Source organism: Nomascus leucogenys, chromosome 8 (genome assembly GCF_006542625.1).
Source record: "Nomascus leucogenys isolate Asia chromosome 8, Asia_NLE_v1, whole genome shotgun sequence".
Classification (NCBI taxonomy): domain Eukaryota; kingdom Metazoa; phylum Chordata; class Mammalia; order Primates; family Hylobatidae; genus Nomascus; species Nomascus leucogenys.
The window spans coordinates 61,126,180-61,153,200 of record NC_044388.1 but is presented as its reverse complement, the minus strand read 5'-3'; the positions used below and the strand labels follow the sequence as shown (position 1 = coordinate 61,153,200).

The 27,021-nt window shown below is 39.9% G+C and overlaps 1 protein-coding gene across 8 annotated transcripts in view; it reads right to left on the bottom strand.

Moving 5' to 3' along the window:
• The window catches only part of PHACTR1 (phosphatase and actin regulator 1), a 581,376-nt gene extending 568,784 nt beyond the window's left edge, over positions 1-12,592 (bottom strand). Inside the window, exons 1-3 of one of the 8 annotated variants that reach the window (XM_030817298.1) lie at positions 12,301-12,592; positions 11,457-11,691; positions 10,352-10,504 (exon numbers count right to left, since the gene is read on the bottom strand). In XM_030817298.1, coding sequence (XP_030673158.1) covers positions 10,352-10,454 — 103 coding nt within the window. In that variant the 5' untranslated portion in view covers positions 10,455-10,504; positions 11,457-11,691; positions 12,301-12,592. Of the gene's footprint in view, positions 1-10,351; positions 10,505-10,760; positions 11,048-11,456; positions 11,692-12,300 lie in introns of those variants that run through there. The other 7 variants (XM_012509150.2, XM_003263517.4, XM_003263518.4 and 4 more) reach the window with 7 other exon arrangements.
• Between the last annotated feature and the right edge of the window lie 14,429 nt (positions 12,593-27,021).

Genomic DNA, 27,021 nt, shown 5'->3' with positions numbered 1-27,021 from the left:
GTTGCGCTGCTTTGTTCTTGTTCTTGTGTTTTAAGGCTGTTTCGTGTCTCCAAAGGGCTTAGAAATTTGAATCGGAAAGAAATGGCGTCAGAGAAAAGAAGTGATGGGGTGGGTGGGGGTCTCTCTTGGGAAGCAGAAGCCCTGCCTATTTCCTCTGAGGCTTGACAAAATTAAAGCACAATTATCATAAGAGCTGACATTTATTAAACATGTATCAGGTGCTTGACATCTTGCTTCATGCTTTATATTTGTCTGTTTCTAAACTTTAGTCATTCCTATGTGACTTTTTATGTATTTTGCTGTAGCTGAGTGCCATCTAGCCTATTATTTACTTAATATTACTCCTTAAATGGACTTAATCAGCCTATTTTTCTTGTACTGCTTGCTCTAAGCAGTGGTCTGTAAGTGTGCAGTGCTGGCTATATATTCTTATATTTTAATTAGTTTTTCTATTTACGTTTTTCTAAAACACCATAAAATAAATACGTGATTATTATGAAAGAGTTACGTATTACCTGAAAATTATATATCGTACCACAGTTTGTGAAACTATGGTTCATTTAATCCTCAAAATAACCTGTTGGGTTAAGAATTCTTATTACTGTCATTTGCATTCAAAAGGGAAAGGTGAGGCAGAGAGAGATTAAATAACTTGCCTAAAGTCACAAGCTAGGAAGTGAAAATCATCCTTTGAACTCAGAGCTGTGCAATTCTAAAGCTCAAGTCCTAAACACTATGATATTCTTAAGCCAATATGGGAAACTATTTTATGCATACCCCCAGTTTTATAGGTGCCATAAATATAACCTTGTAAAATTCCAAAGGTATGTGAAAGAAATTAAAAGTAAATACAAAAAAATTAAATAGTTGTGTAGGGTTGATTTTATTCTTCTTGATTTTTTAAAGACAGAATCTCACTCCGTTGCCCAGGCTGGTGCAGTGGCGTGATCATAGCTCACTACAACCTGGAAGTCCAGGGTTCAAGCAATCTGCCCGCCTCAGCCTCCTGAGTAGCTGGGACTACAGGTGTCCACTACCATGCCTAGCTAATTAAATATATATATATATATATATATACACATACATAGTAGAGATGGCATCTTGTTATCTTGCCCAGGCTAGTCTGTAACTCCTGGCCTCAAGCCATCCACCAGCCTCGGCCTCCCAAAGTGCTGGAATTACAAGTGTGAGCCACTGTGCCTGGCCCTCTCCTTTTTTTTCCCCTTTTGGCCAAAGGCATTAACACTCCCCTTGCTTTGCTTTTATGATTGAAAAAGGATATGTAGATCTTGAAGATAACTTTGTTGAGTCCTAGTACTTCAGAAGTCCAATTTAACACAAATATTCATTCCATGGTTTTGCATAAGTGTGTGTCTAACTGCTTACTGAGAAATTCTTAAAAATATTACAAATGATGTTGGCATGGGCTGATTTTGAAGTGTTAGGCTCTCTATCCTTTCCTCTGCTAGCACAGGCACAAAGGGTGGTACCAACATTTTTGAGGAAACAGATTTGTTTGGGCAAATGAGGAGGGAGAATGATTTCCCCAGCACCTGGTGAATTGTTTATGCTAACTGGGTCATGGCTGGCGCTGGGTGAGTGTGGGCTGCCTCTCATGTGTGGTATGTGAGAGCAGGAATGATTAATTGATTGAAATTAGTTCATTGTATTTTCACATCATTTTCTTCTTCTCTGGCTCTCATTTTCTCTCCCTCTTCCTCTCATCCCCATGCCCTACTTTATGTATGAGTCCTAGATCACAATACATGGCAAAGCAGATTCTTGCTGGGGGCAAAGGCACTAAGAGCATCAAAAGGCTGTGTACAGTTAAATTGTGAGCACCAAGAATGAGACTTTGCGTACAGAGAATCGTCCTGTTCCCAGGGCACACTCCAGAACAGGAGGGTTGGATTCAATGGTCATCTATGTATCTATTGGAGTTGACAGGCTGGCTAGCTCCACGATATTTTTTGTCTTGATCTACCTTCACTGTCTTTTTCACACATCATGTTCCCTGTATTAAACACAGGTTTGGAAAGCCTGGGTGTGAACAATTAGAGGTCTGAAATGGAATGAGTGGGCAGTTAGGAGGGTAGGCTTGGTAGTTAGTTTGTCAGCTGTGAGTGAAGTGCCATGTACTGCTTCCTGACTAGAGTGATGGAGAAAAACAACAACAACGAAAAACAAAAACAAAATAAAACAAGTATTTGTTGAGGGCGATGGCTCAAACACCAAGACTGGAAACAACAAAAAATAAATTCTCATCTGAAGCACTTCTCAGAGACAAAGGTCTGGAAAACAGTATGATTACATATCAACTATTTGGATAGCAAACCAACAAAAATATAGGATATTGCCTAGCAGGACTCTGAGGGGAAGGTGGGAGGACATTAGAAGGGAGACTGGAAAAAGTTATAACCCAGTTGATTAATCGTGTCCAGGTGAGGATTGGGTTGCAAGCACTGTTCCTGCCCCAGGCCTTCTGAAGCAAATCAGACCTGCAGGTCCACATATGAGCCATATGTAAGGTCAGGACATGAAGGGCTCAGGAGGAGACAGGCATGGAGGAAGAAGACAACCTGACTTCCACTATGCAAGACCCCTAAAACACCATGGCCAGACTTCTAGTGAGTGGTTCTCAGCTTGTGTGTTTCCAATGTGTGGTTTTAGGTGGGTGTCTACACCCGCCTTCCTTCGAGTCTGGTTAGAAGCATGAGTGGGATGGTAACTAGTTTGAGGATTAATCAGCCAAAAAGTATAAAAACTAGACAGTAAACGTCTAACAAGGAAGGGAAAAGGGGATCTCAAGTTGCAGCTCAGAGCTGGCTTTCTGGACATGTTCAGAGCAGCTTTTAAACTCAACTCAATCAAGCTCACCGCAGTAAAAGTTGGGCGTTTGCCTATTCCATAATTCTGCTTTTAGGCAGAATGAAAACTCCATCATCCCAGACTATTCTGTATCAAAAAGCCCTTTTCAGAAGGATACTACTCAGGGATCCCTGGAAGTCTATTTTAAAAGATTGATTTTTTTCAGTAATAGACCTAAATTTCCCCACTGTATATTCTTACTTTTGTTTAATTTCTTCTGTCTTATACGAGATGCAGCAGAGTTGATGACTTGCTTCCATTACTTATATCTCTATGTATTTGAATGTTATTTTTGCATGTCCTTCCCTTCCGTCTTATGCAGCCTCCTTTTTCAACTAAAGATTTTAATTCTTTAAAAGACTTAGGAGGTTCTATTTTCTAAATCTTGAATAATCACACCCTTTCCTGGAGTCTAAAATGTATCTTTATACTATGTACCCATAAAAATGTTAAAAACATTACAATTTTTTAAAAAATTCTTTTTATAGTATAGATTTAAGCATTCTCACCCTATCAGTTCAACAGAGACATTTAATAAATGTTAATGCTTCTACTGTATAAGAAGGATGATATTAAGCACCAAGAAAATGCTATTTAAGGAGATCACTGTGATTGAGGTAAGTCACATACACTTAAGTAATCGTAAAACAAGAGTATCAATAACTAATCAATAACAATAGACAAGGTACTAGACACTTTATAGGCGTGCTTCACTTAATTCCCAAAGTCTCCTACGGATTCAGAGCTAGCATTATATCTATTTTGATGAGGAATCTGAGGTTTAAAGAAGTAAAGCCATTTATATGAGCTCATGCATCTAGCAGGTGGTGGAGGCAGAATCATAGATGATGACAATGGCTGTAGTGTAGGCGTGAACAGCTGTAGTATAGGCAATGGGAGGAAGGCCTGGGAAAGTCAAGCAAAGTTTCACAGGGGAGGTGACAATGGGGCTGGGTCTCCCTGTAAGCACAGCAAAGGAAATAGTATGAGCACGTTCTGTGTTTGTTACTACTGTTCCTGATTTTGAACTAATGGAGTGCTACCAAATGTCTTTGTCTCTTGGGGCCATGTTTAGAAGTCCCAGAGGTTTAGAGTCAGGTTTAGAGTATATTTAACTCAAAGCTAAAGACTCAAAAGTCAGCTGTTCTGACCGATTTCACAGAGTGGGCAAAGAGTGGAGGTGGGTGGAGGTGTGAGGGGAGAGGGGGGTTTGGATGAATTCCTCTCTATTTCCAAAAACAACCTAAAGAGACTCTTAGCTGCTCACTGTGGCATTCATCAGTTGTCAAAACTGGCATTTCCCTTTGTTGAACAAGACAATGTAGACGACAGAAAAGGTGCATTATGACAAGTAACAGTGACGACTGCGCCTGGTTCTAATGCCGTGTTATTTTAAATGATAAAAGAGGGGAATCATTAGCAGGAGTCACTAGGATTGCCTAGTGACTTTTGTCATTTGGCTGCCTTTTAATATATTTTCCCTTTAGAAGGTAATTTATATGTCCAAGGATATTGATGGTTTTTAGAAAAGAAACCTCACACAGTGGACAGGGCATGGATGTGGTAAAATGAGATCCGGTTCTGTCTCTGCTGTCTTCTTTTAAGCTGTGTGATTTGAGCTCCCAGCAGAATGACTCTGAGCCACAGCCTGACCATCCCTGGAAGTGTGATTTGGTCAGGGAAGTTACCTTCGCTGATCTGCGGGGTTGATTTGATCAGTCTAACTAGATGAGAGGTTGCCTCTGCCTGGCAAGCAGCATGAGATAGCTTAAACAAAATAGCTTGGGCTTTGGAGTCGGATATGTGTGAATGAAAACTCTGACTCTGCTGTTGTCTAAATGTACAGCCCTTTCAAGATACTTCACCTCATTAATCTTCAGTTTTCTAGTCTGCAACGTGAGCATAGGATTCCCGCTTCCCAAAGTTCCTTTGAGGATTAACAGATACAATGAATATACAAGGGGCAGCCCTTGATACATAGTCCTTTGTATTTTTATTTATTTATTTATTTTTTGAGATGGAGTCTCGCTCTGTCACCCAGGCTGGAGTGTAATGGTGCGATCTCGGTTCACTGCAACCTCCGCCTCCTGGGTCCAAGTGATTCTCCTGCCTCACTCTCCTGAGTAGCTGGGATTACAGGTGCCCACCACCACGCCCAGCTAACTTTTGTATTTTTAGTAGGGACGGGTTTCACCGTGTTGGCTAGACTGGTCTTGAACTCCTGACCTCAGGTCATCTGCCTGCCTCGGCCTCCCAAAGTGCTGGGATTACAGGCGTGAGCCACTGCGCCAGCCAGTAGTCCTTTTTAAAAGTCCATTTGCATCTTCCCCATGGTTCGAATTCATTTAAAGGGGAAGACCTAGATGGAGAAAGTTATTCAGGCAAGAATAGCTGCATGATGCTAAAACCTTTTACTATGAAACAATGGTCAGCAGTTCTCAGCCCTGGCTCACATTTGAATCTCGTGGGGGCAGTTTAAAAGATTTCCATGGGGGTTATCCCCAGAGATTCTGATTTAATTGGTCCACAGTGGACTCTAGCATTTAGGTTGTGAAAGCTCCCAGGTGTGGCCTATAATCCCAGCATTTTGGGAGGCCGAGGTGGGAGGACTGCTTGAGGCCAGGAGTTTAAGACCAGCCTGGGAAACATAGCAAGATTCTGTCTGTAAAACTTAAGAAATTAGCCAGGCATGGTGGCATGTGCCTACAGGTACTTGGGAGAATGAGGCTGGAGGATTACTTGAGCCCAGGAGTTTGAGGCTGCAGTGAGCTATGATCCTGTCACTGTACTTTAGCCTGAGATAACAGAGCCAGCTCTCTCAAAAAAAAAAAAAAAAAAAAAAAAAAAAAAAAGACCAAAACAAGGATTCCAGGTGGTGTTTGTAATGTGCACTGAATTCAATTGTTTCTTCTCAAACTTTAATATAAATTACCTGGAGACTTTGTTAAAATGCAGATTCTGATTCTCTAGGTCTAGGGCGGGGCCTGAGATTCTACATTCCTAACAAGCCCCAGATGAATGAAGCTGGTGCTGTCTGGGATCACACTCTGGGTAGCAAGTGACTGATGATCCATAACGGTGGTTCTCAACCTCCAGTATTCATCATAAAAACCTATGGGCTAGTTGAAAAAATAGCACTACAGCCTGGGGCTGGCCCTCCCAGGGTCTGTTTCTCTTGGTTTAGGAAGAGACCTAAGACAGTCCCTGGCTTATAATGTCCATTTTAACCTAAAAATCTCACTATGTTAGTTTTGTGATTTTATAATATGTCTTCTCTTCAAGTTCAATTGTTCACTACAAAATTACAGAGTCTGAAGTTGAGTATATGGGGTAGCATTGTCAGAAACCTGAAACATAGATGAGCTCAAATTATGTGATGCCAAGACATGTTGATATTTGAAGCCATGTGTATCTCTAACCTCTGGAGTTCTCCTTTTCAGTTAAAGGGGACTTTCGCAGAACTCCCTTCGTATTAGGATTTACCATTGGCAAACGACTCACTAGTTAATCAAAAGAGCCTCCTTCACTGACAGGAGGCAAGCAGGAGGACCCTTCACTGACAGGCGGCAAGCAGGAGGACCTCTGCAACACATCATACCTTCTAATGCAGAATCATGAGAGAGGCAGCTGATCTCCCCCACCTTGAGGTCCAACCAGGGGAAAATGGAGGTGGGAGAAGATAACAGGTTCTTTATTCAAAAGAATAGATCAGGCACCTTTGAAAATCTCAGGGACTTCCAAAAGAATTTGTCTCATGATAAATTGCCTTTTTCCTTCTTTTTCTTCTCACCCTCCTGGATTCCTCTTGCTTTAACTAGCTAAAACATCCTCTATTCAAGGGAAGACTATTGCCACTTTCCAAGAAAAATCTAAAAAAACAACTCTGTGGGGATCAAAAACATAATTCTGGCATTGTTGCTTTGGATAAATATTTTGCGCATGACTAATACAAAAGGTGTTATCTTCCTGGAACTTTATGAGTTTGTAAATAAATTGATATGAGGCTGTCATGTGGGAAATGAGAGAGGGGAACTCAGATTTTCTTGCTTTCCCCTTTAAAAACATTTACATCTGTAAGAACATTTGAACAGTCTATAGAAATTTCTGCATGACAGTGAGAATAGACTACTCAAAAATGCAATAATCACACAACAGTTTAGCCAACCAAGCCTTAGGTCACCCAAGTTTTAGGTACTTAACTCCATACTGTACTTTCAAGTTGGCCTTCTTTTTAGAAGTTATCAAATTGGGGCTACTTGGCCTTACTAATATCCTCTGCACTGGCTGGACTGGCTGAATACAGAACTGCCATGTGGTGGAGTGATTCAGCAACAACATGAGACCCTAATTGTCTCAAATGTGTTTCTCAAGAGCTGGCCCCCAACTTGCCGTCCTTCACTGGTCCTCGGAGCCTTGCCATTGGTTAGATACAAGCTAGGCCAATGTGTGCATCTGGTTTGGATGGGAAGGGTGCCGGCCATGGTACTCAGGCCTTCACCTATTCACTGTTCCTTTATTAGACCTAAGGGGTGCTGGTTGTCCAGAACAGACTGTGGAGTCTGTGCAAAGGGGAGGGAAGCTACAGTGGAGGAACCCATGCAATGCAGTGCCAAGCCCCAAGTAATGGTAAAAGCAGAACTTGAGAAAGGAGCCTCCCAAGGTGATAGGTCCTGTGTGCTGGGGATCTAGGGAAGGTGTTGGAGGGAGAGGGACTCTCATCTTTAAAATGAAATGAAGGACAAGACAGATGGGGAGCAGCAAGATGAGCTATTTTTCAGTTTTGCCCTGAGTTGGGTTTTGACAGGACAAGAAATGAATCACTGCATTTTAAACTGTATTTAAAATTTCTATTTTTTGTTGTTGTTGCTAGAAATAGGTTTAACTTTTTAGCTTTTATCAGGCCACATTTCTGGTTTGCAAGGCAGTGGCTTCATTGTGAAGTTTTTTTTTTGACAGAATCTCACTCTGTCACCCAGGCTGGAATGCAGTGGTGCCACCCCCACTCACTGCAACCTCTGCCTCCCAGGTTCAAGCGATCCTCCTACCTTAGCCTCCCAAGTAGCTGGGATTACAGGCGTGCCACTGCACCTGGCTAATTTTTGTATTTTTAGTAGAGACAGTATTTCACCATGTTGGTCAGGCTGGTCTCGAACTCCTGACCTCCAGTGATCCACCCGCCTCGGCTTCCCAAAGTGTTGGGATTACAGGCGTGAGCTACTGTGCCTGGCCTATTATGAAGTTTTAAACAGAAGAGGATGGCCTTTTGCCTGGGATTTTTACTTTATTGATTTGCTCGTGTGTAGCATTTCTTATGTGGCAGACACTGTTTTAAGCACTTTAAAATCTTACCTCATTAATGCTCTTAACAACCTATGAATTAGGAACTATTACAGTTTTCATTTTGCAGAGGAGCCTGCAACCACTATGTCATCCTGCCTCTAGTGATGAGGACAATGTTCCCGTTCTGAGGTGGAAGAGGAGAAAACGGGATTAGGTGGACTGGTTCTTAAATGCTGTCCCTAGACTGATGAACTGGTGAGGTAGCCATCCCTGGAGCTCTTGCTTAAAATGCAAATTCACAGGCCTTACCCCAGGATATCTGATTCAGGAAGACTGGGGGTTTTGAAACACTGACCTAGACAAGGTGTGCGGGAACCCCCGCCCCTCCTGCAAATCCAGGAATCCTTGATTGAAACATCATCTGATTACTCTAATACGAACATGACTCGAGGGAGCAACAGTAGCTTATGCTGCCACCTCCCATGCATTTGCTAGTCCTTCCAGCTCCGGTGTCTAAACCACAGTCACTGATGGTGACAATTCTGACCACTCCACCCCCAGCTCCATCTGCTGAAAACCAGAAGGCTGCCTTGAGTCCTCCGAGCCTCCCACGCCCTGCCTGCTTTCCTTCCGTAAGAGCTTGGAGCCCACGGTCTTCTTGAAGGCTTAAACCATCCCCACAGCAAGACAAAGTGGGAATCTTTATTCTCTATAATTAACTGCTGCCCCCCTTTCTGTTTTGCCAACAGCCATGCGGTTCAGCGGGATGACCCCGCCACAGAGCATAATTGTCTCATTCCAGTCGAATGGACCAATGATGTGGCAATGTGTGACCTTGAGACTGGAGAAGGGATTGAGCCTAACTTCATCCCCCACCCCCTTCCAGCCTCCGTTCTACATCTACTTCCAGCATTTTCTTACTTGCAGACCCAGAAGAGGTTGGAGGTCCTGGCCAGTCTCTCACTCTTTTCCTTCTTCACTCACATTTTTATTTCTCTTTAAGTGGCTGAGAACAGCCATGTTGACTCCATACACCCAGAAGGTTGAGGAGAGTTTGCTATTATATCACTTTTGCTAATTTCAGCTCTGCTGATGAGCACACGGACCTCAGCAAATCAACCAGACCATTTCCAACCCCTCTTGGCTTTAAGAAGACTGGGTCATGCTCTGGGAAATGGAAGCAGAGAAGGAGAAGGTTTGCAAGCCCCCTGAGGTTACCACGATAAGTTGGCTTGAGAGGGAGGTAAAAAGCACTTCAGAGGACCACTTGGGAAAGCCCAGACAGGATATTATCAGTGGCCTGTGTGAAGTTCTCATCACCATGTAAAGTGAAAGATGCCAGAATTATAAAAACTGACTGCATTCTCTTCTCAGCTCTTCTTTGTGACTTCTAAGAATTCAACTGCTTTTCTATTTTAAAATAGTGATATTGTCCTCCTTCTCGATGCATCACCTGTATCCTTTGGGACATGCCCATCATCAAGTTGCTTTGACTGAACACCTTAAACATTTCATGGAAAACAGAAAATATGTGAAAAAAAAAATCTCCTCCTTGTCACGAGATCCCATGTAACACTCCAGCTTCTTCTTTAATGTGGTGGAAAAACATTCTAAATACCCCAACAGAAGGGCAAGAAAACTGGAACCTAATTGACCATCTTGAAACATGTAATAAAAACAGACACGTCAGCCACACTTCCCAACAGGCTTGCTCCCCGAATGTACACTAGTAATTATCTGAGGCAGTAACTGAATTCAGCTAAAATAGAGAAGGCAGCTATAGAGAAGCTCAGTGCTTCTCTCAGGAACCCCTAATTCTGCTGGATTCCAGCCCACTGGGTCATGATGCCCTAAGATTTCAAGTGCAGTGGCTGCAAACTGGAAATTCTCCAAGAGGAAGAGCATTCTTGTTTCTTTTTGGACATAAGTGTTGGACACAAGGTGGTAGGAAATCACTTCTAACATAGCTTTCTGAGGGGCACTTGCACCAAAAGTTGGGTATTTAACCACATCCAAGAAGTGTGGATTTATTTATTCTATTATATACCTGCCTCAATTCCAGCAGAAATTTGGTAGAGGTTATCAACTTAGAAATACCGGTTATTAAACTTTCAGAGCAAAGCTTTAACAGCTACAGCCTACGTGGCTGTTCATATAAAACCGACGTGCAAATAAGAGGAGTTTCTTTTTCTTATTTTATTACCTTGAGCTCCTTGACTGTAGAAGAATCTTTGAGCTGACTCAACATCCAAGAGTCTATGAGCAGACTCCACATCCAGAAAATAATCCATTTTGGGATAATCCATCCTTGATGTTCCAAACACAGAGTTTTGAGAGAAAACGTTCACTGGAACACCTATAAAGAGGAAAAAAATCCACAATATTTTAGATGTTAAGTATAAAGTGTACATATAGATGTACTTTAAAATGTTTGAATAAGAATATCCCATTATAATATTCTACTACTTGATTGACATTTCCAATTCTAAAGCCACCCCCCAGCATAGCTTTCCTACCGTATGAGAAAATGCCGCATTTAGCCAACATTCATTAAAAGTAATATATTCTACCCAGGAAAAACAGATGATCTGATCTAAAGAGAGATAACATACCAGCCTTTCCTTGCTTTATATTCTCTGGAACATATACTGTTAAATTCACATGCTGTCAGTTTTCAAAAGGTCTATTTGATAAATAGCATCATTAAGTGTCAGCCGTTGTGAGTGTTGATCCTCAGTGGATCCTGGGACTTTCGGATTTCCCTGGAGCAGGGAAAATTGCCTGGAAATCTGAGCCTCCACTCATAGATGCCTTGCGTTTATGACACACACTGACATATTTGCTGTACAAATGCTTTGAATTCCTTCCTTTCCGGCGATTCCCTTCGGCATATTTTATAAAGTGCTAGAGGATCGTCACCTGCCTGTGCCTGGCAGGGGCTGATTTTCAGAAACAATTGTGGTTGGTAGAGCAGCAACAATGATTGCAGCATTGCAATGATCCCTATGATATTATCATACACTAGCCTGTCACAAAGCTAATATACTTCCCCAGAAAACATTCAGCCTGTTGGGTTCTTTTTTCAAGCCTATGTAGCCTTTCCCCGATACTTGCACAAATGAATTATCTCTATTTGTGCAGAATATTTTTTTTGGAAAGAACAAGACAAAGTCATTAAAACCAAGCTTGGAAGTCTAATCCAATTGGTTTTTCTTTCTAACAGTATGTATTTTAATTTAAGAAATCAAGTCTGGTAAGACAAAACTTTTAAAAATACCCAAAGGTACCCCGATAGCAAATATACTTACTGCAAAAAATAAAAATCAAAGGCTATCTGTCAGCGGTAAAACAAGAGCCGTTCCAGCCAGAGTGTCTTTGATCTTGCTAAATATTCCCGGTGAAAGTAAACGATTTTGATTGTTTGATTAGAACAGCGATGAATAATGCATACAGTCCACTGGACTTCCTTTATCAGATAAAATGGCCAGAGCACGTTACCTTAGCAACGGAAGGTGACGCCAGCCTCAGCCTCTGCACCCTCCCCTGCGAAGGAAGAAAATTACCAGTTTCCCGTGTAAAACTTTGGCAGAAAATCATCAAATCCACATGCATACTTCATGCAGGGCTATTCCCCAGCCCCCTATCTCTTAGGCAGAGAAGTGTCATAGTCATTAAAAAAAAAAAACAAAACAGATTTATGTCTTCATTGTTTATTTTTATAATCCCAAATCTTAGTTCGATTTGCAGCTACAAAAGAATAGAATATGAAATGATTAAAAATTTAATATATAGGAAAGTTTTCTAGAAATTTTTGTGGGGGCACCGGTTATTACCCTAATGCTGGCGTAAGAGTGGCAGGCAATGGGGGAGTTTAGGGAAAGGCCATTTTAGCTTAGCATATGTTAGACATTCCCCTGTTATAATTAATACACAGAAAAGCCACCGGCATCTAGGCTGAAAATAACTCTTCCCTTCTGCAAATCAGTCACTGAAAGAAGCTTAAAAAGCTGTCTGAAATTTCCCAGATTCTGAAAGATGCATTATAGCATAGATTTTGTGGGAGATTCCCCCCCACAACCCCCATCCCCGGCAAAGGAAAATTAGCCAAAAAGATATTTGAAAGCAAGAGTCTGGAAGTTAGCGGATACTCACCGGCACTTGTTGACCCCTTTCAACAGGACACGGTAGAGTACAAAACAAAGCGGTGCGACGCTTCTGAGCCCGCAAGCCCAAATGAACAGCTTCTAATTTTCCCTTCAATCTCGCTTCAAGAGCACTGAGCAGAGGGAAGTGATGGATTTGCCCATTTATACTGTGATGAAATGCAACCCTTAAGAAGAGATCTGAGTGGAGCTGCTCTTTAGAACACATTAGACTGCTAATTTAAGAAAATTGAAAGGTTTTGTTTTACTGTCTTTTATGTGTTCTTCTCTGCTACCCCCTCAATTTAATTTGCATTTAAAATTATTCTCATGTCTCCTCAGCTCTCCAAGGTGTGGAGTACTTTCTAATCATGAAGGCTGCTCCAGTAGAGTTTGGTGCAACACCACTTTTATTCTGAGCTGCAACACAAGGCAGGTAGTCATAACTGTGAGCTGTTTTCTGGAGCGAAATACAGAGGGCACGTTTGATGCCACCCCTTCCCTCTTGCCTGGCTTTCTTCCTTTCCTTGCTTCTGATTGCCTGGTCAAATATCCAGTGCAGATCATGCCCGTCTGCCTAAATGCATTTCTCTCTGTCTGAATGTAACAAAATAATCCCAACAACAAAAATAAACCTTGGCTAGTATCTCAAGTTATTCTGGTTTAATATCCTTCCTACCAAACCTCAGTAATGACTTTTAGGCACAATACTTTGAGATCTTCATGCAGGGCATAGTGATAGCCAAATGCAAGCCCTACTGTGGGTTTTCCACAACCTCTTGCACCCTTTGTTGACCAAGCAGAATTGCTAATTAGTATGGTGTGGTGTGCAGTGGGTCAGCTTGTTAAGAAAAGAGCATTTACATTTGAGAAGCCTTGGAAGGAAGACCATCAACACCACCCCTGTCCCCCCACTCCCTATACACAGCTGGGCTGGCTGCCCTTGAAACAAACCTGAAAATCCTCTGCTGTTTGTCTTGTGGGGTATCCCTCTCCCACCCGATCAGAACAAATCAGACACCAAGCTGGTGCTGCAGACAGTTAAGCCTCATGAAAAAGGAAGCTGAAACTACCAATCATGTGCCCTTGTAGGAAAGTCAACTATGGACTCTGAATTCCCAAAGCTTTGCTCCAACCCAGGGACTGACTTCTTTGAGGTTACTTTTCTATTCAGCACCCACTGGAGACATGCTGAACACTTGACATTTACAAGAGGAGAAAGCTGTCTTCTGGTTCCTTTTACTTACTGTGAGGTGTGGGCGACAGGTTCTGAACTCGTTATTGTAATTCTACTGAAATTGTAGTGACTCATAGGTGAGAGAAAGAGAGAGAGAGAGTATAAGTCTATGCTGCTGACCAAACCTTTAGGTGAGTGCAGATGAATGTGTGATTGAGGAAAGAGATGCTAAACTGGAAATGTGAAAAATAGAGTTGATTCCCAGGGGGTAGGTGGTGGATTTGGAAGTCAATCATTTCTGGAGAGTTGACCAAGAAAGGGAAATTTAAAATACAAAGTGAACAAATAATATGAAAGGGTCATAATTTAAGAAAACTCAGGAGGGAAAATTTCAACTTAAAGAAATGTATTTGGGGCCAGGCGCAGAGGCTCACGTCTGTAATCCCAGCACTATGGGAGGTCAAGGCGGGTGGATCACCTGAGGTTAGGAGTTCAAGACCAGCCTGGCCAACATGGTGAAACCCCATCTCTACTAAAAATACAAAAAATTAGCCAGGCGTGGTGGTGGGCACCTGTAATTCCAGCTACTTGGGAGGCTGAGCAGGAGAATCGCTTGCACCTGGGAGGTGGAGTTTGCAGTGAACTGAGATCATGCCATTGCACTCCAGCCTGGGTGACAGAGCAAGACTCTAGCTCAAAAAAAAAAAAAAGAAAGAAATGTATTTGGGAAGGGGATGATTATTCATTTGCAAACAGGGACTTACTTTTACTAAATAATTATCACTGTGTTCTGTAGCATCATATGACCAACTTCTGAAACAGATTTTCAAAAAAAATGGTCTCACTCTCTGGGGAATATAGCTATAGATTACATATAGGTGTGTGTGTGTGTTCAAAAATTATTTTTAAAGATGGTAAAGCATAGTAATGTTCAAAATCCAATGTCAAAATCTGATGAGCTCAATTCTGTTTTGTAACTTTAAACTGCTCCAAAACAACACTTATAATGGTCTATTGTTCTGAGAAATAATCAGAGAGGAAGGCAAGGTTACATCAAGTATTCAAACTAACACGTATTCGGCACTGAACAATTCAGCCCAAAACATCCTCAAGATTTCAGCTCTGCAAAACTTAATTCAGTGTTAACATATCTCTATGACCTAGAAATAAAATATTATTTTGAAAAATTCCAAAATCGAGTCATATGTTTTACATTGATGGCATTAAAATATGAAAGTGTAGAACTGTAAGGTTGAAACAAATAATCTAGAATTATTAAAAATATGTGAGATGGTAGAGAGATACATACTTTTCTGTTTTTAGTTTGGTTGGAAGAGGATACGTATGTGAGTATTCTATACACAAGCAGACGTATTCAATTAATTCAAAATAGAGGTATGCTTCATGTTGGAATCTAGAGGCAAGTAAAGATATAAGCTTGTATTTATTTTGGGGGTGTGCTTATTTATTGTGTTAGATGGCAAAAGACCCAAACATTCTGGGAGACATCACATGATTTGTAAGTAGATAACTTACTCTTTTTATATTATGCTGTTGACTTCCGTTGGAATCAGCCTGGGTTTATCCTCTTTGCTAAGAGATAAAGCAGTTCTTGTTTATAATTTTACAATGAATTTTCCTTGTTTAATTGCCTTATATTCCAGAGCTCCCTAGAAGACCATGTTTTATATTTGTGTTGGACTATTGAGGTCTGGCCCTCTACCTAAATGACATCCTAGAGAAGATTCTTTTTCTGCTAATAAACCCAACTAACTTTAACTTTAAAATATTAGAGACTTTCTTAAAGTGCAATGATATTTTGGATCTGTTGGTTTGGTACCTAGATTAATAATCTTTGTTGAAGTGCCAGCGTGCTAGACAACCACGGAAAACAATATTCATTCATTTTTGCAAAGACCTGACCCCAGAATATTTCAATAGCAGTGGCTCCTTCTGCTTGATAAGTCACTTTACCTCCCAACCCCTCCCTCGAAAGAAATTTCTTTCCTTTTTTTTTCTTTCATTAAAAAAATTAATAGTGATGGGGTCTTGCTATATTGCCCAGGCCGGTCTAGAAGCCCTGACCTCAATTGATTCTCCTATCTCAGCCTCCCAAAGTGCTGGGATTACAGGTGTAGCCTCCTTTCCTTTCTTTTTAAAGCTTGTCATTAATTGATAGGGGTACTGCAAGTATTTTATCTAAGGCTTTATTCATATTGAAATCTTGATGGCAGAGAAAACATGTTAAGCCATCATCAGTTCTTTTTGCTTTAGAGTAATTGAACTTCCAGTTCTTTCTTGTGAATAAGTTTTGATGATACTTAGAAAGCTAAAGAAGGCTGGGAGGATTGGGAAAGTGTGTGGGGAAAGAAGTCTCAGGGAAGAGACCTTAATTCTATTCCGTATAAGCCTACAGTCATGTTTTGAGGGCTTCCTTAAGTTTAAGATACCTGGTACTCTGCTGTTAGAAAAGGGCATTGAATTTGTTAGCATCTTCATTTGAACCAGGGCCTAAGCTGCCTTATAGATTCAGAGGTGGGTTCATTAATTCTATTCAAGAACGTTATGCCAAAGGAGCTTCCCCTTGGGCCATCCTCAGTTAGCAGGAAAAGTCTTCACACCAAAACCACAAAGCCCTCTGCTCTTGAAACTGCCCTGGAGACAGCCACACTGGATGAGGCGCACACTGGACAATATGGTGGGGCCAGGACCAGGCAGAGGACATCCATTGGCTTCACTCGCTGCCCACTTCTGAAGATATCCTTTCCCTTCTGTTAATACTTTTTAGAAAGGTCAGTTGAGAGAGGAAAGAACAAGAGTTCACATGTCATCTTACCCTTCTGCCAACTGGATTCTAGTAAGTTGATCTTACTTATAATATGAAAATCTTTTTGTTTCAAAGAAAAAATAGTCAGATTCAGTCCCCATCTCAGTGCCCAGGTCATTCATCTGGAAATAGGGGAAGGGGGAAATGTTGAGTAAGGAAACAAGAAGTTCTCTAGCAACTCTCTACTTACTGTAACTGTCAAATATCTAAATATGCAGATGTTAAAATGACCACCTAATGATGGAGAAGTACATTGACAATAGTAATTTTTTTACATGAATTTTAGGATACATAATAATGATATTTGACTTATTCCCTCTGGCAAGAAAATCACATTGCCCTCAATTCTTTCATCCTCTCTCTCTCTCTCTCTGTCTTACTTTCCCCCTCTCTGTGTGTGTGATTTATTTTCAACTCTCCTGGAGAAGGCTGACAAATTAGTCACAAGTTCCCTAGTGGGAGGACTAGCCCTTTCCTAGTCCCCCTAAAAATCCAGATAGCAACCTGAAAATATCCAAACACGTATTCAAGAAAGAAAGAACAATAATCTCTAAGAGCCACAAGTCTAATAGACCCTACGTTGATGATATGGCCTTTGAGCCTCCAAAGCACATTGAACAAATAGGACTGAACATAGCAGTGAGAGCTCACAGGCAGGGAGGCAGTGTGGGTCATATCTAAATAGTAATGGACATAGGTGACTCATTCCTTTTAGCTTTAAAATACACTGACACATTCTACAGCAAAGCTGTATGCTTAAATATTAACATTTTATGTTTTTCTTATGTATATGTGCAAGGACATTTGATGCATATCTTTGTATAACAAACAATTATTATTATTCATGACATAGTCCCCAGTTTAATTTGTTGTTCAAAGGTAAATACTTTTAGGATCTGTCACCTGAAGGCATTGAAGGGTACCATATCACAGGAATTAAGTTTCCAAATAAGAATTCTCTGCTCCTCGTGGATTAAAGATAACAGAAGACTCAAGTCCTCTCTCGTAAGAGGAATGCCTTTATTTGTCTTTTCTGAAACAAAGAGAACCTTGTTGGTATTCATTGCATTTTAATATATCATAAACATTATCGCTAAATGAAAGAAAAATAATCTGTCATATTTAGCCTCAAAACACTCATTGCTGTATAATGAGCACCAAAGAAATGTTAGCTAATCATTCAGGAGACAATGCAGTGAAGTAGTTAAAAATATCATCTAGAGGATCCTAGTTCTGTAGCAGAACCTTGCATGCTAATCTCCTTGGGTCTCAGTTTCCATCTCTAGCAGAGGAATAAAAATCAGGGCCAAATGAGACAACGCAGAGCCTGAACACAGGAAATATATAGGTTAGGTAGTATTTAACAATATTTTTTGAACAGCCTACATGTATGCAAGGAGTTGAGAGAATAGAGCACCCCTTCCCATCCACCCCAACTGTATCCATCTAATATGTTGAGACATTGCCTCCATCACTCCAATTGGAAATAAGCTCTTAGTCCTCTGAAATTCGGTAGTATTTTGTCTATATCTCTAACGTATGTTGTAGTTAACTATGTATGTATACATGAAGATTAAATGAGTTAATATGTGTGAAGCAGCTGGAGTGGTGCCTGGCTCCTCATACACACCCAAGGAGTGTTAGATATTATCATTATTTTTCTTCACAGAGAGTGCTTCAAGGCACATTTTTTTTTTCCTGGTGGGCCATATAAAGTAGGAAAGCATTGAGGACCCATGCCAAGACATCTTCACCAAAAGGACATCTGTTATTCTTTTTACTACCCTGCTTTCGTGAGAGAAGTTTGCAACAGTGAATGACAAACTAGAGCAGAATTTTCATGAGTTCATCTTCTCTTTCGTCAGCCAAATTAAATGACATGATATATGTAGATGCTTGGCACAGAGTGGGCACTTTATACACTGGGTAATTGCTCCACAACCGATGTTCCGGCAGGGTGCAGTGGCTCATGTCTGTAATCCCAGCACTATGGGAGACTGAGGTGAGAGGTGAGAGGATCGATTGAGCGCAGGAGGTTGGGTCTGCAGTGAGCTGTGATCGCGCCACTGCACTCTAGCCTGGGCGACAGAGCAAGACTGTGTCTCAAAACGAACAAACAAAACAACTGAAGTTTCTATTCTTCCAGGGATTGGTCCACAGATCTTGCCCATTGTAAATGTTCAGGTATTATTCATTTGTTCATCATTGTTTCATTAGCAGATGATAGTTTATCACTCAATATGTGCCAGACACTGTAAATAGTTGCTGGGAATACAACAATAAGCTAGTTTGATTCCTTCCTCAGGAGATTACAGTTTAGCCTGAACTTTGATTCTCCTTTTTTCCATGTGAAAGCATACACTGAAAACAATCCTATCTGTAAATGAGCAGAGATGTCTAGAAGCAGTCAGCTCCAGGGTCTCAGCCACCAACGACCAAGAGAGAGGCATTTTGGTATGCTGGTTGGGAGCCTTTGTGTAGTGTTCAACCTTTAATGTGTTTAATTTCTCCTTAGCTTTTCAAATTAGATGGGAATACAGTACTTAGTTGGTGGTAGGGGAGGAAGGAGTAGACACTCAAACCTGGCACTCTGTTTAATGCTGATATTGTAGGGTGGCACTCTCACGTCTGAACTTTGAATAGCAACAAAAAGGATTAGCGGGCTGACTGATGAAAAAAAAAAACAACAAAACAAAAACATGTACCACCATGTTTTAAACGAATAATCTTTAAAAATGGTTTCAAGAGCTGTTGGTTTTAAATCAATTGATTTTTAAATGTGCTTTCACAGTACTATGATGATAATTGCCTTGAGTGAGTTACCATCCGTCACAGGCTCTTTTGTATATTTCACAGATCTCTCCTGGGAGGAAAAATAATAGAACTGCATTGTATTTCACTAGCCTGGGAATTGTGGGACCCAAGGTACTTGGGAGAAGTTCATGTTCTTTAGCCCTTAGAGCGTTGGGAGTAACATTTTTCAGGTTAGCATAACCTCCTCTGGCAGGGTAAACATTTGGGCTGCATTTTTTTAAAGAGCCCTCGATTTAAAAAGCTGGTAGCGGTAAATAGCAAGAGTCTACCATCACATTTTTAACATAGCTCTGGAGGAACTATGATTTAAAATCAAAAGTCTTCTCATTCCTATGGCAACCAAAGAAGTATTCAACTAATGTAACATGCTGTGTCCATTAAGTGCTGTGTTCCTCCCCCACCTTCTGCTGCCTCCCTCTCTCTGGATCAACCTGAACCTCACTAAACTGTATACCTGGAAAAAGGCTCTTTTCCAGATGCAGAATTGGCTTGCAATATGCAAGCCATCAAACCCATGAATGTAAAAGGGAAGAGTCCTCCCAGAGGAAACCTTTACAAACCCAAAGGGAAAAAGCACCCCAAAATAGAGATGCCGTCTGCTTCCCTCATTTGACATGTTTGAGAGCTCCTTGTTTTAAAGCCAGACACAAATCTGTGAAGAGATTCCCTTGAGTTACAACCCTTTTTGGGAGCAGCTACCATGAAGATAACATATGTGGTGAGACAGAGCCAATAGCACCCACTGTGCTGCAGCACAGCCATGGGAACATTTATCACACATTCCCAGGAAGCTGGAGTGGTTACTCATGCTTATAGAGAAATACCCGCCCTGAGCCACTGTCTCATGGGTGGTGGGGGTTGGCTGCCACCATTACTGCCTACATTTCGAGGAGGACTCCAGTGGCTTTATGCTCTCCTAGAGGGCTCCTTTTTTTTAGTCAGAAGCTGAAGCCTGAGATTCAAAGACCCCCAAATCAAGGACAAGCAGAGTCTGAATTCTGGCTGTTTTTGAGATTTACAAGAAAATAATTTTCAGGGTGGAGATGGCCAGGGATGCTTTACATAAAGTCTTGCATAGATTCCAATGTGGATGGACTAGTTGTTTGCTTCTGGTTCTTTGGAAAGGTTCAGAGGAACATTCTGAATCACAGAGAAGCATCATACCCCCATTGGCTTCTCTTTGGACTCCAATCCCTGTCCTTCTGTCCCTGGGCTTCCTCAGTGAGGGTGTATGTTTGAGAGGAAATTGGGTGAAGACTGTCCTCAATCATTGTATTTGTGGCAAGTGTAAGGACTGAGAGTTCTGTTGCTCTGTGACTTTAGGCACAGTGCTTCCCAGCTCTGGGCTTTTCCCCCATCATTTGTACGACAGTGATGTTAAACTCTTTTAAGTTTAAAGTAAGTCCAAGACTAAGGTATCTATTGCTCAAAAAGTTTAGAACTGAAGTTAATAGAATTGAGACCTGATTAATACTTTCTATTTCTTTCTTTTTATAAAACAAAACTAGGATATGTACAAGCAGACTCTACCGTGAGACCCACGGTGCGGGGTCTTGCTGCTCAAAATGTGTACTGACATGGGCAGCATCACTGGGACCCGGGAGCTTGGGAACTGCAGAAGCTTGATCCCTAGGCCAGACCTCCTGTTTCAGAATCTGCATTTTAATAAGATCTTCAGGAAATTCATGGGCACATTAAAATGTGAAAACTACTAACAGAGAGTTCTTACAGAGGCTGTGTTTCTCTAAATTTGTTGGCACCAAGGTCAACTGTTTCAAGCTCCCTGACTTACTTTCCCCCTATCCCTGGTGATGTTATTACTGATCATTTTTTCCCATCTAACAGGGTGAGAAAACCTAAACTCATAGAGATTAGGTAACTTGCCTATAGTCACACAATAGATTATTAGATGTTGGGCTGAGGTGGATTTAAGACAGACTTCCTTGTATGACCAGTTAGGTAAGAGGGAGAAGAAACCAGGTCTTCTTCAGAATGTCCACCATAAACCTCCCTTGTTTATTAACAATAGCATCTCCTGGTATAAAACCCTTTATCTAGCCTTCCCCACCTCCCCGCCAACTTGACATTGTACTTTTCATGATCATTGGATTCTCAAGACAGTCTCACATGAAAATTGAGGGAGGCATTCTCCATTTTACTCAATTCTGCTTCATTCTACAGAAGAGGACAGAAAGTCTAGAGAACCTAATGGACTAGTTGGAGCTAGTACGTGCCAGAACAAAAGCTAAAGCCCAGATGTTTTGGAGTCAAGCCCATTGTGACAGCACCATCTCCACATTGTGTCTGATTCAGAGTGTTTATCCTGCTGGCTGCTCTGTGCCCACGCTTACCTTAAAGACCAGGACAACTGGTGATACCTTCTTGGTGATTCTTTTTTATTTTTTTATTACAAAAATTTTATTGTGGTAAAACACACATAATACAAAACTTACCATCTTAACCATTTTTTAGTGTATGGATCAATGGTATTAAGTACTACACATGAGTATACAAATATCTCTTTGAAACTCTGCTTTCCATTCTTTTGAGTAGTCCAGAAGTGGAATTGCTGAACCATATGGCAATTGTGCTTTTAATTTTTTGAGAAACAGTCACACTGTTTTCCACAGAGGCTGCACCATTTTACATTTCCACCAAGAATGCAGAAGTGTTCCAGATTTTCTACATCTTTGCCAACACTTGTTATTTTCTCTTTTTTAAAAAAAATCCAAGTGGGTATGAAGTTCTTTGTGATTCTTGAAGGAGCATTGCTCTTTGAATGGCCCCACTTGCACACTGGGTAGGCCAATGAGTGTCTGACACAAAGGCCAAAGCACTTTGATTTGAGCTTGTTATAGGGTCAAGATCACAAGCATAGTGTTAAGAGAGTGAAAAGACAAGCCACATACTAGGAGAAAATATTTGCAAATCATATATTTGAGAAAGGAATTGTATCTGGTAAGAAAAACTCTCAAGCCTTAAAAATAAGAATACAAAAATGCAATAAAAATATGGGCAAGACATTTGAATAGACACATTGCCAAAGGAGACACGCGATGACAAATAAGCACATAAAAAGATGTCCAACATCATCACTCATTAGGGAAGTGCAAATTAAAATGTATTAGAATGTCTAAGGCAAAAAAGAGTGACCATACCGGTTGCTGGCAAGGATGTAGAGCAACTGGAACTCTTACATTGCTTGTGGAAAGGTAAAATTATTACAAGTATGTTGGAAACATTTTGACAGCTTCTTGAATAAATGTTCACCTACCATATGATCCAGCCACTCAACTCCTAGAGGTTACCTAAGAGAAATGAAGGCATATGTCTTGTAAAAAGATTGTTCATAGCAGCTTTATTTGTAACAGTCCCTAACTGGAAATAAGCCAAACGTCCCTCAACAGGTGAATGGATAAAATAATTGTGGTATATTCATACAATGAGATACTACTCAGCAATAATAGGGAATGGACCACTGATACCTGCAACAACATGGATGAATCTCAGAAACATTTTGCTGATTGAAAGAAGCCATACAAAGAAAAAAGGAGTACATACTGTATGATTCAATTTATATAAAATTGTAGAAAATGCAAACTAATACATACTGACAGGAGATTAGTGGCTGCCTGAGAATGAAGTTGGGTAGAACAGGGGAGATGAGATTATAAAGGGCATAAGGAAATTTTGGGGGATAATGGATGTGTTCATTATCTTGATTGTGGTGATGGTCTCAACAGTGTATGTAGTTCAAGAGTGAATTAACCATATTACACACTTTAAATATATAGCATTTGTTGTAAGTCAGTAATAGCTTCCAGAAAAGCTATTTTTAAGAATTGAAGGAAACTGTAATACCATAATGGATGTTTTCTCTCTTATTATTTCAATTTTTATTTTAGATTTAGGAGGTGCATGTGCAGGTTTGTTACAAGGATATATTGCATGATGTTGAGGTTTGGGGTATGATTGACCCTGTCACCCAGGTACTAAGCATAGTACCCAATAGTTAGTTTTTCAGCCTCCTCCACCCATTTGTCCCCAGTGTCTATTGTTGTCTATGTGTTCTCAATGTTTAGCTGTCACTCATAAGTAAGAACATGTCATATTTTGTTTTGTTCCTGTATTAACTGTCTTAGGATAATGGCCTCCAGCAGCATCCATGTTGGATGCAGCCACAGTTTATGGCTGTGTAGTATTCCATGTAGTATTCCATATACCACATTTTCTTTATCCAGTCCACCATTGATGGTCACCTATGTTGATTCCATGTCTTTGCTATTGTGAATAGTGCTCCAACGAATATACGAGTGCATGTATCTTTTTGGTGGAACAATTTCTTTTGGATAAATACTCAGTAATGGGATTGCTGGATCAAATAATAGTTCTAAGTTCTTTGAGAAGTCTCTAAACTGCATTCCACAGTGGCCAAATTAATTTACATTCACACCAATGGTGTATAAGCGTTCCCTATTCTCTGCAGCCTTAATAGTATCTGTTGTTTTTTGACTTTTAGTAGTAGCTATTCTGACTGGTGTGAAATGGTATCTCATTGTGATTTTGATTTGCATTTCTCTGATGATTAGTGATGTTGAACATTTTTTCATGTTTGTTGACTGCTTGTATGTCTTCATTTGAGAAGTGTCTATTAATGTCTTTTGCCCATTTTTTAACGGGGTTGTTTTTTGTTTGTTCAGTTTTTAAGTTTCTTATAGATTCTGGATATTAGACCTTAGTTGGAGGCATAGTTTGCAAATATTTTCTCTCATTCTATAGGTTGTCTGTTTATTCTGTTTCTCTGTTGATTGTTTATTTACTCCTTCCTTCCCTCCCTCCCTCCCTCCTTCCTTCCTGTTCTTCCCTTCCTCCCTCCCTCCCTCCCTTTTCTCCTCCTTTCCTTTCCTTTCCTTTCCTTTCCTTTCCTTTCCTTTCCTTTCCTTCCTCCCTTCCTTCCTTCCTTCCTTCCTTCCTTCCTTCCTTCCTTCCTTCCCTCCTTCCTTCCTTCCTCTTTCTTTCTTTTTCCTCTTTTCTTTCTTTCAACAGGATCTCACTCTGTGTCACCCAGGCTGGAATGCAGTGGTGCAAACATGGCTCACTGCAGCCTGGACCCTCCTGGGACCAAGCAATCCTCCTACCTCAGCTTCCCAAGTAGCTGGGACTACAGATGCATCACCATATCCGGCTAATTTTTTTTTTATCTTTTGTAGAGATGGGGGATAGTTTCTTTTGCTGTGCAGAAGCTCTTTAGTTCCAATCTGTCAATTTTTATTTTTGTTACAATTGCTTTTGAGGACTTAGTCATAAATTATTTCCCAAGGCTGATATTCAGAATGGTGTTTCCTAGGTTTTCCTCAAAGATTCTTATAGTTTGAAGTCTTACATTTAAATCTTTAACCCATCTTGAGTTAATTTTTGTATTTGGTGAACGGTAGGGGTCCAGTTTCCTTCTTCTGCATATGACTAGCCATCTATTACAGCACCATTTATTGAATATGGAGTACTTTCCCCATTGCTTATTTTTGTCAACTTTGTCTAAGATAAGATGGCTGTAGATGTGTGGGTTTATTTCTGGGTTCTCTGTTCTGTTTCATTGGTCTATGTGTCTGTTTTTGTACTGGTACCATGCTCTTTTGGTTATTACAGCCTTTTAGTATAGTTTTAAGTCTGGTAATTTGATGTCTCCAGCTTTGTGCTTTTTGCTTATGATTGCTTTGGCTATTTGGGCTCCTTTTTGATTCCTTATGAATTTTAGAATAGCTTTTTTAGTTCTGTGAAAAATGACATTGGTAGTTTGATAGGAATAGCATTGAAACTGTAAATTGCTTTGGGCGGTATGGCCATTTTAATGATATTGATTCTTTTAATCTATGTGTATGAAGTATTTTTCCATTTGTTTGTGTCATCTGTGATTTCTTTCAGCAGTGTTTTGTTGTTCTCCTTATAGAGATCTTTTACTGCCTTGGTTAAATGTATTCTCAAGTATTTATTTTATTTTATTTTTTGCAGTTATTGTAAATGGGATTGCATTATTGATTTGACTCTCAGCTTGAATATTATTAGTGTATAGAAATAGATACTTTGATATTGTATCCTGAAACTTCACTGAAGTCATTTATCAATTCCAGGAGCCTTTTGGCAGAGTCTTTAGAGTTCTCTATATATAGAATCATATTGCCCACAAAGAAAAATAGACTTCTTCTTTTCCTATTTGGATGCCTTTGATTTCTTTCTTTTGCCTGATTGCTTGACTAGGACTGCCCCATAATTGATCTTAATGTCCATTTTTCTATTTTATTTCTTTTAGTTAATGTTATGAGAAATTGGAAAGGTGATTTTTGAAGATTTAATTCAGCCTACAAGTATTTTCTCCATTCAGAAAGTAGTTATACCATATATTTCTTATTTTTAAACATGTACAAATGATTGTGAAGCTTCTGCATTAGACATGAAACAATTCTTCTGTAATTATTATTTTTCATAACATCAAGCCATCTTGACCACTGATGCTAGAAGTAAACTGGCCTTAGTGCAGTAGTGGAAGTCAAATAGTACACCCACGAGTGGCTTAACACTAAGCAAACTCAAATAAGGTATTTCTCAGAGAGAGGGAAATATAACAAGGAAAGTACATTTTTGAGATTTTAGATTAAAATACAGTGGTTTCAAAGCCAAATTTTATTGAAATGAGATAGAAGCATACATCAAACAGGGAAAATGGGTCTTTGGAATGGTTATAGGGTTATTTTGTGTCACCAAATGAGCTATTGTTGAAACAAGTTGTTGAATGGTAGTAAGAATTTCTCATATGATCACTTGAGCAACACAATTAAAAAATATATCTCTATCCAGTTTGATTTTGACTCCAGTATCCTTTAGCTTACTGGCTGGTCTGAACTTCTCTGAAGTTGTCTTCAGAAGGAGGCGTCTTCTCCAAAGCTCACTTAAACATAGAAGAAAATCTCATATCTTTTAGAGATCGGCAGAATGACATGTTTTCCCATTTTAGTTTCTTGTTTATCTTTAAGAAATATTGAGAAAAGCCAAAAGCTATGTATATATATATATAACATACAAGCATGAACACACAATGAAAAACTGTTCTTAGAACATTTTCATATTCAACAGAGATATAAAAATTTAATTTATCAGAAAAAATGAAGCACAGAGTTCTTATTTGATATCTATGAGAACTGAATTGTTTTTGCCATAAAAACTGGGCCAATCGCTATAGTATCAAGCTGGCTACATTTGATTAATTGACTAATTGACGTTTGTTATTGATTCATAAACATGATAAAACACGAAAGTCATGGAATAAATGCTGACTTTTTTCTTGAAAAGTTCAATTCTGATAAATGGAATGAAGTAATTGAGCATTGTTTATTAAATATTGAACAGTTATTAGATTAAACAATATGAAATCGCTGGTATTAAACCACTTTTGGCCTACAAAAGCGTCAGGCACTGGTGCGGTGCTAAACGTTAAAATATGATTAAAAATAAAATTATTACATTCAAATAACTCAGTCTACTGAAGAAAACAGACTCAAAATCTGATAAGCGTGAGTGTTCTATAACACAGGTGTGTGCGTAGAGGCAGGGAAGGTGGAAAAACTAACTTTGCTTCAGCAGACATTTTACTAACTGCTATTCACCAGTAGTGGTACTATATTTTAATAGAATAATCTACATGTTCTTTTCTGGACTCACAAATTCATTCTGAAGTTTATAACACCAACAACTGTATGCAGAATGATAGAGAATAATTGCCTGGGAATGTTTTCAGCTTTTGTGTTCAAAAACTTTAAATCAATCTGTTCTTCTGTCCTCTTAAGAAATCCATTTGGAAAATTTTTGGATATCAGCAAGGAGACTGTCATCAAATGATTTATGCAGAACCGAGCAGTGAT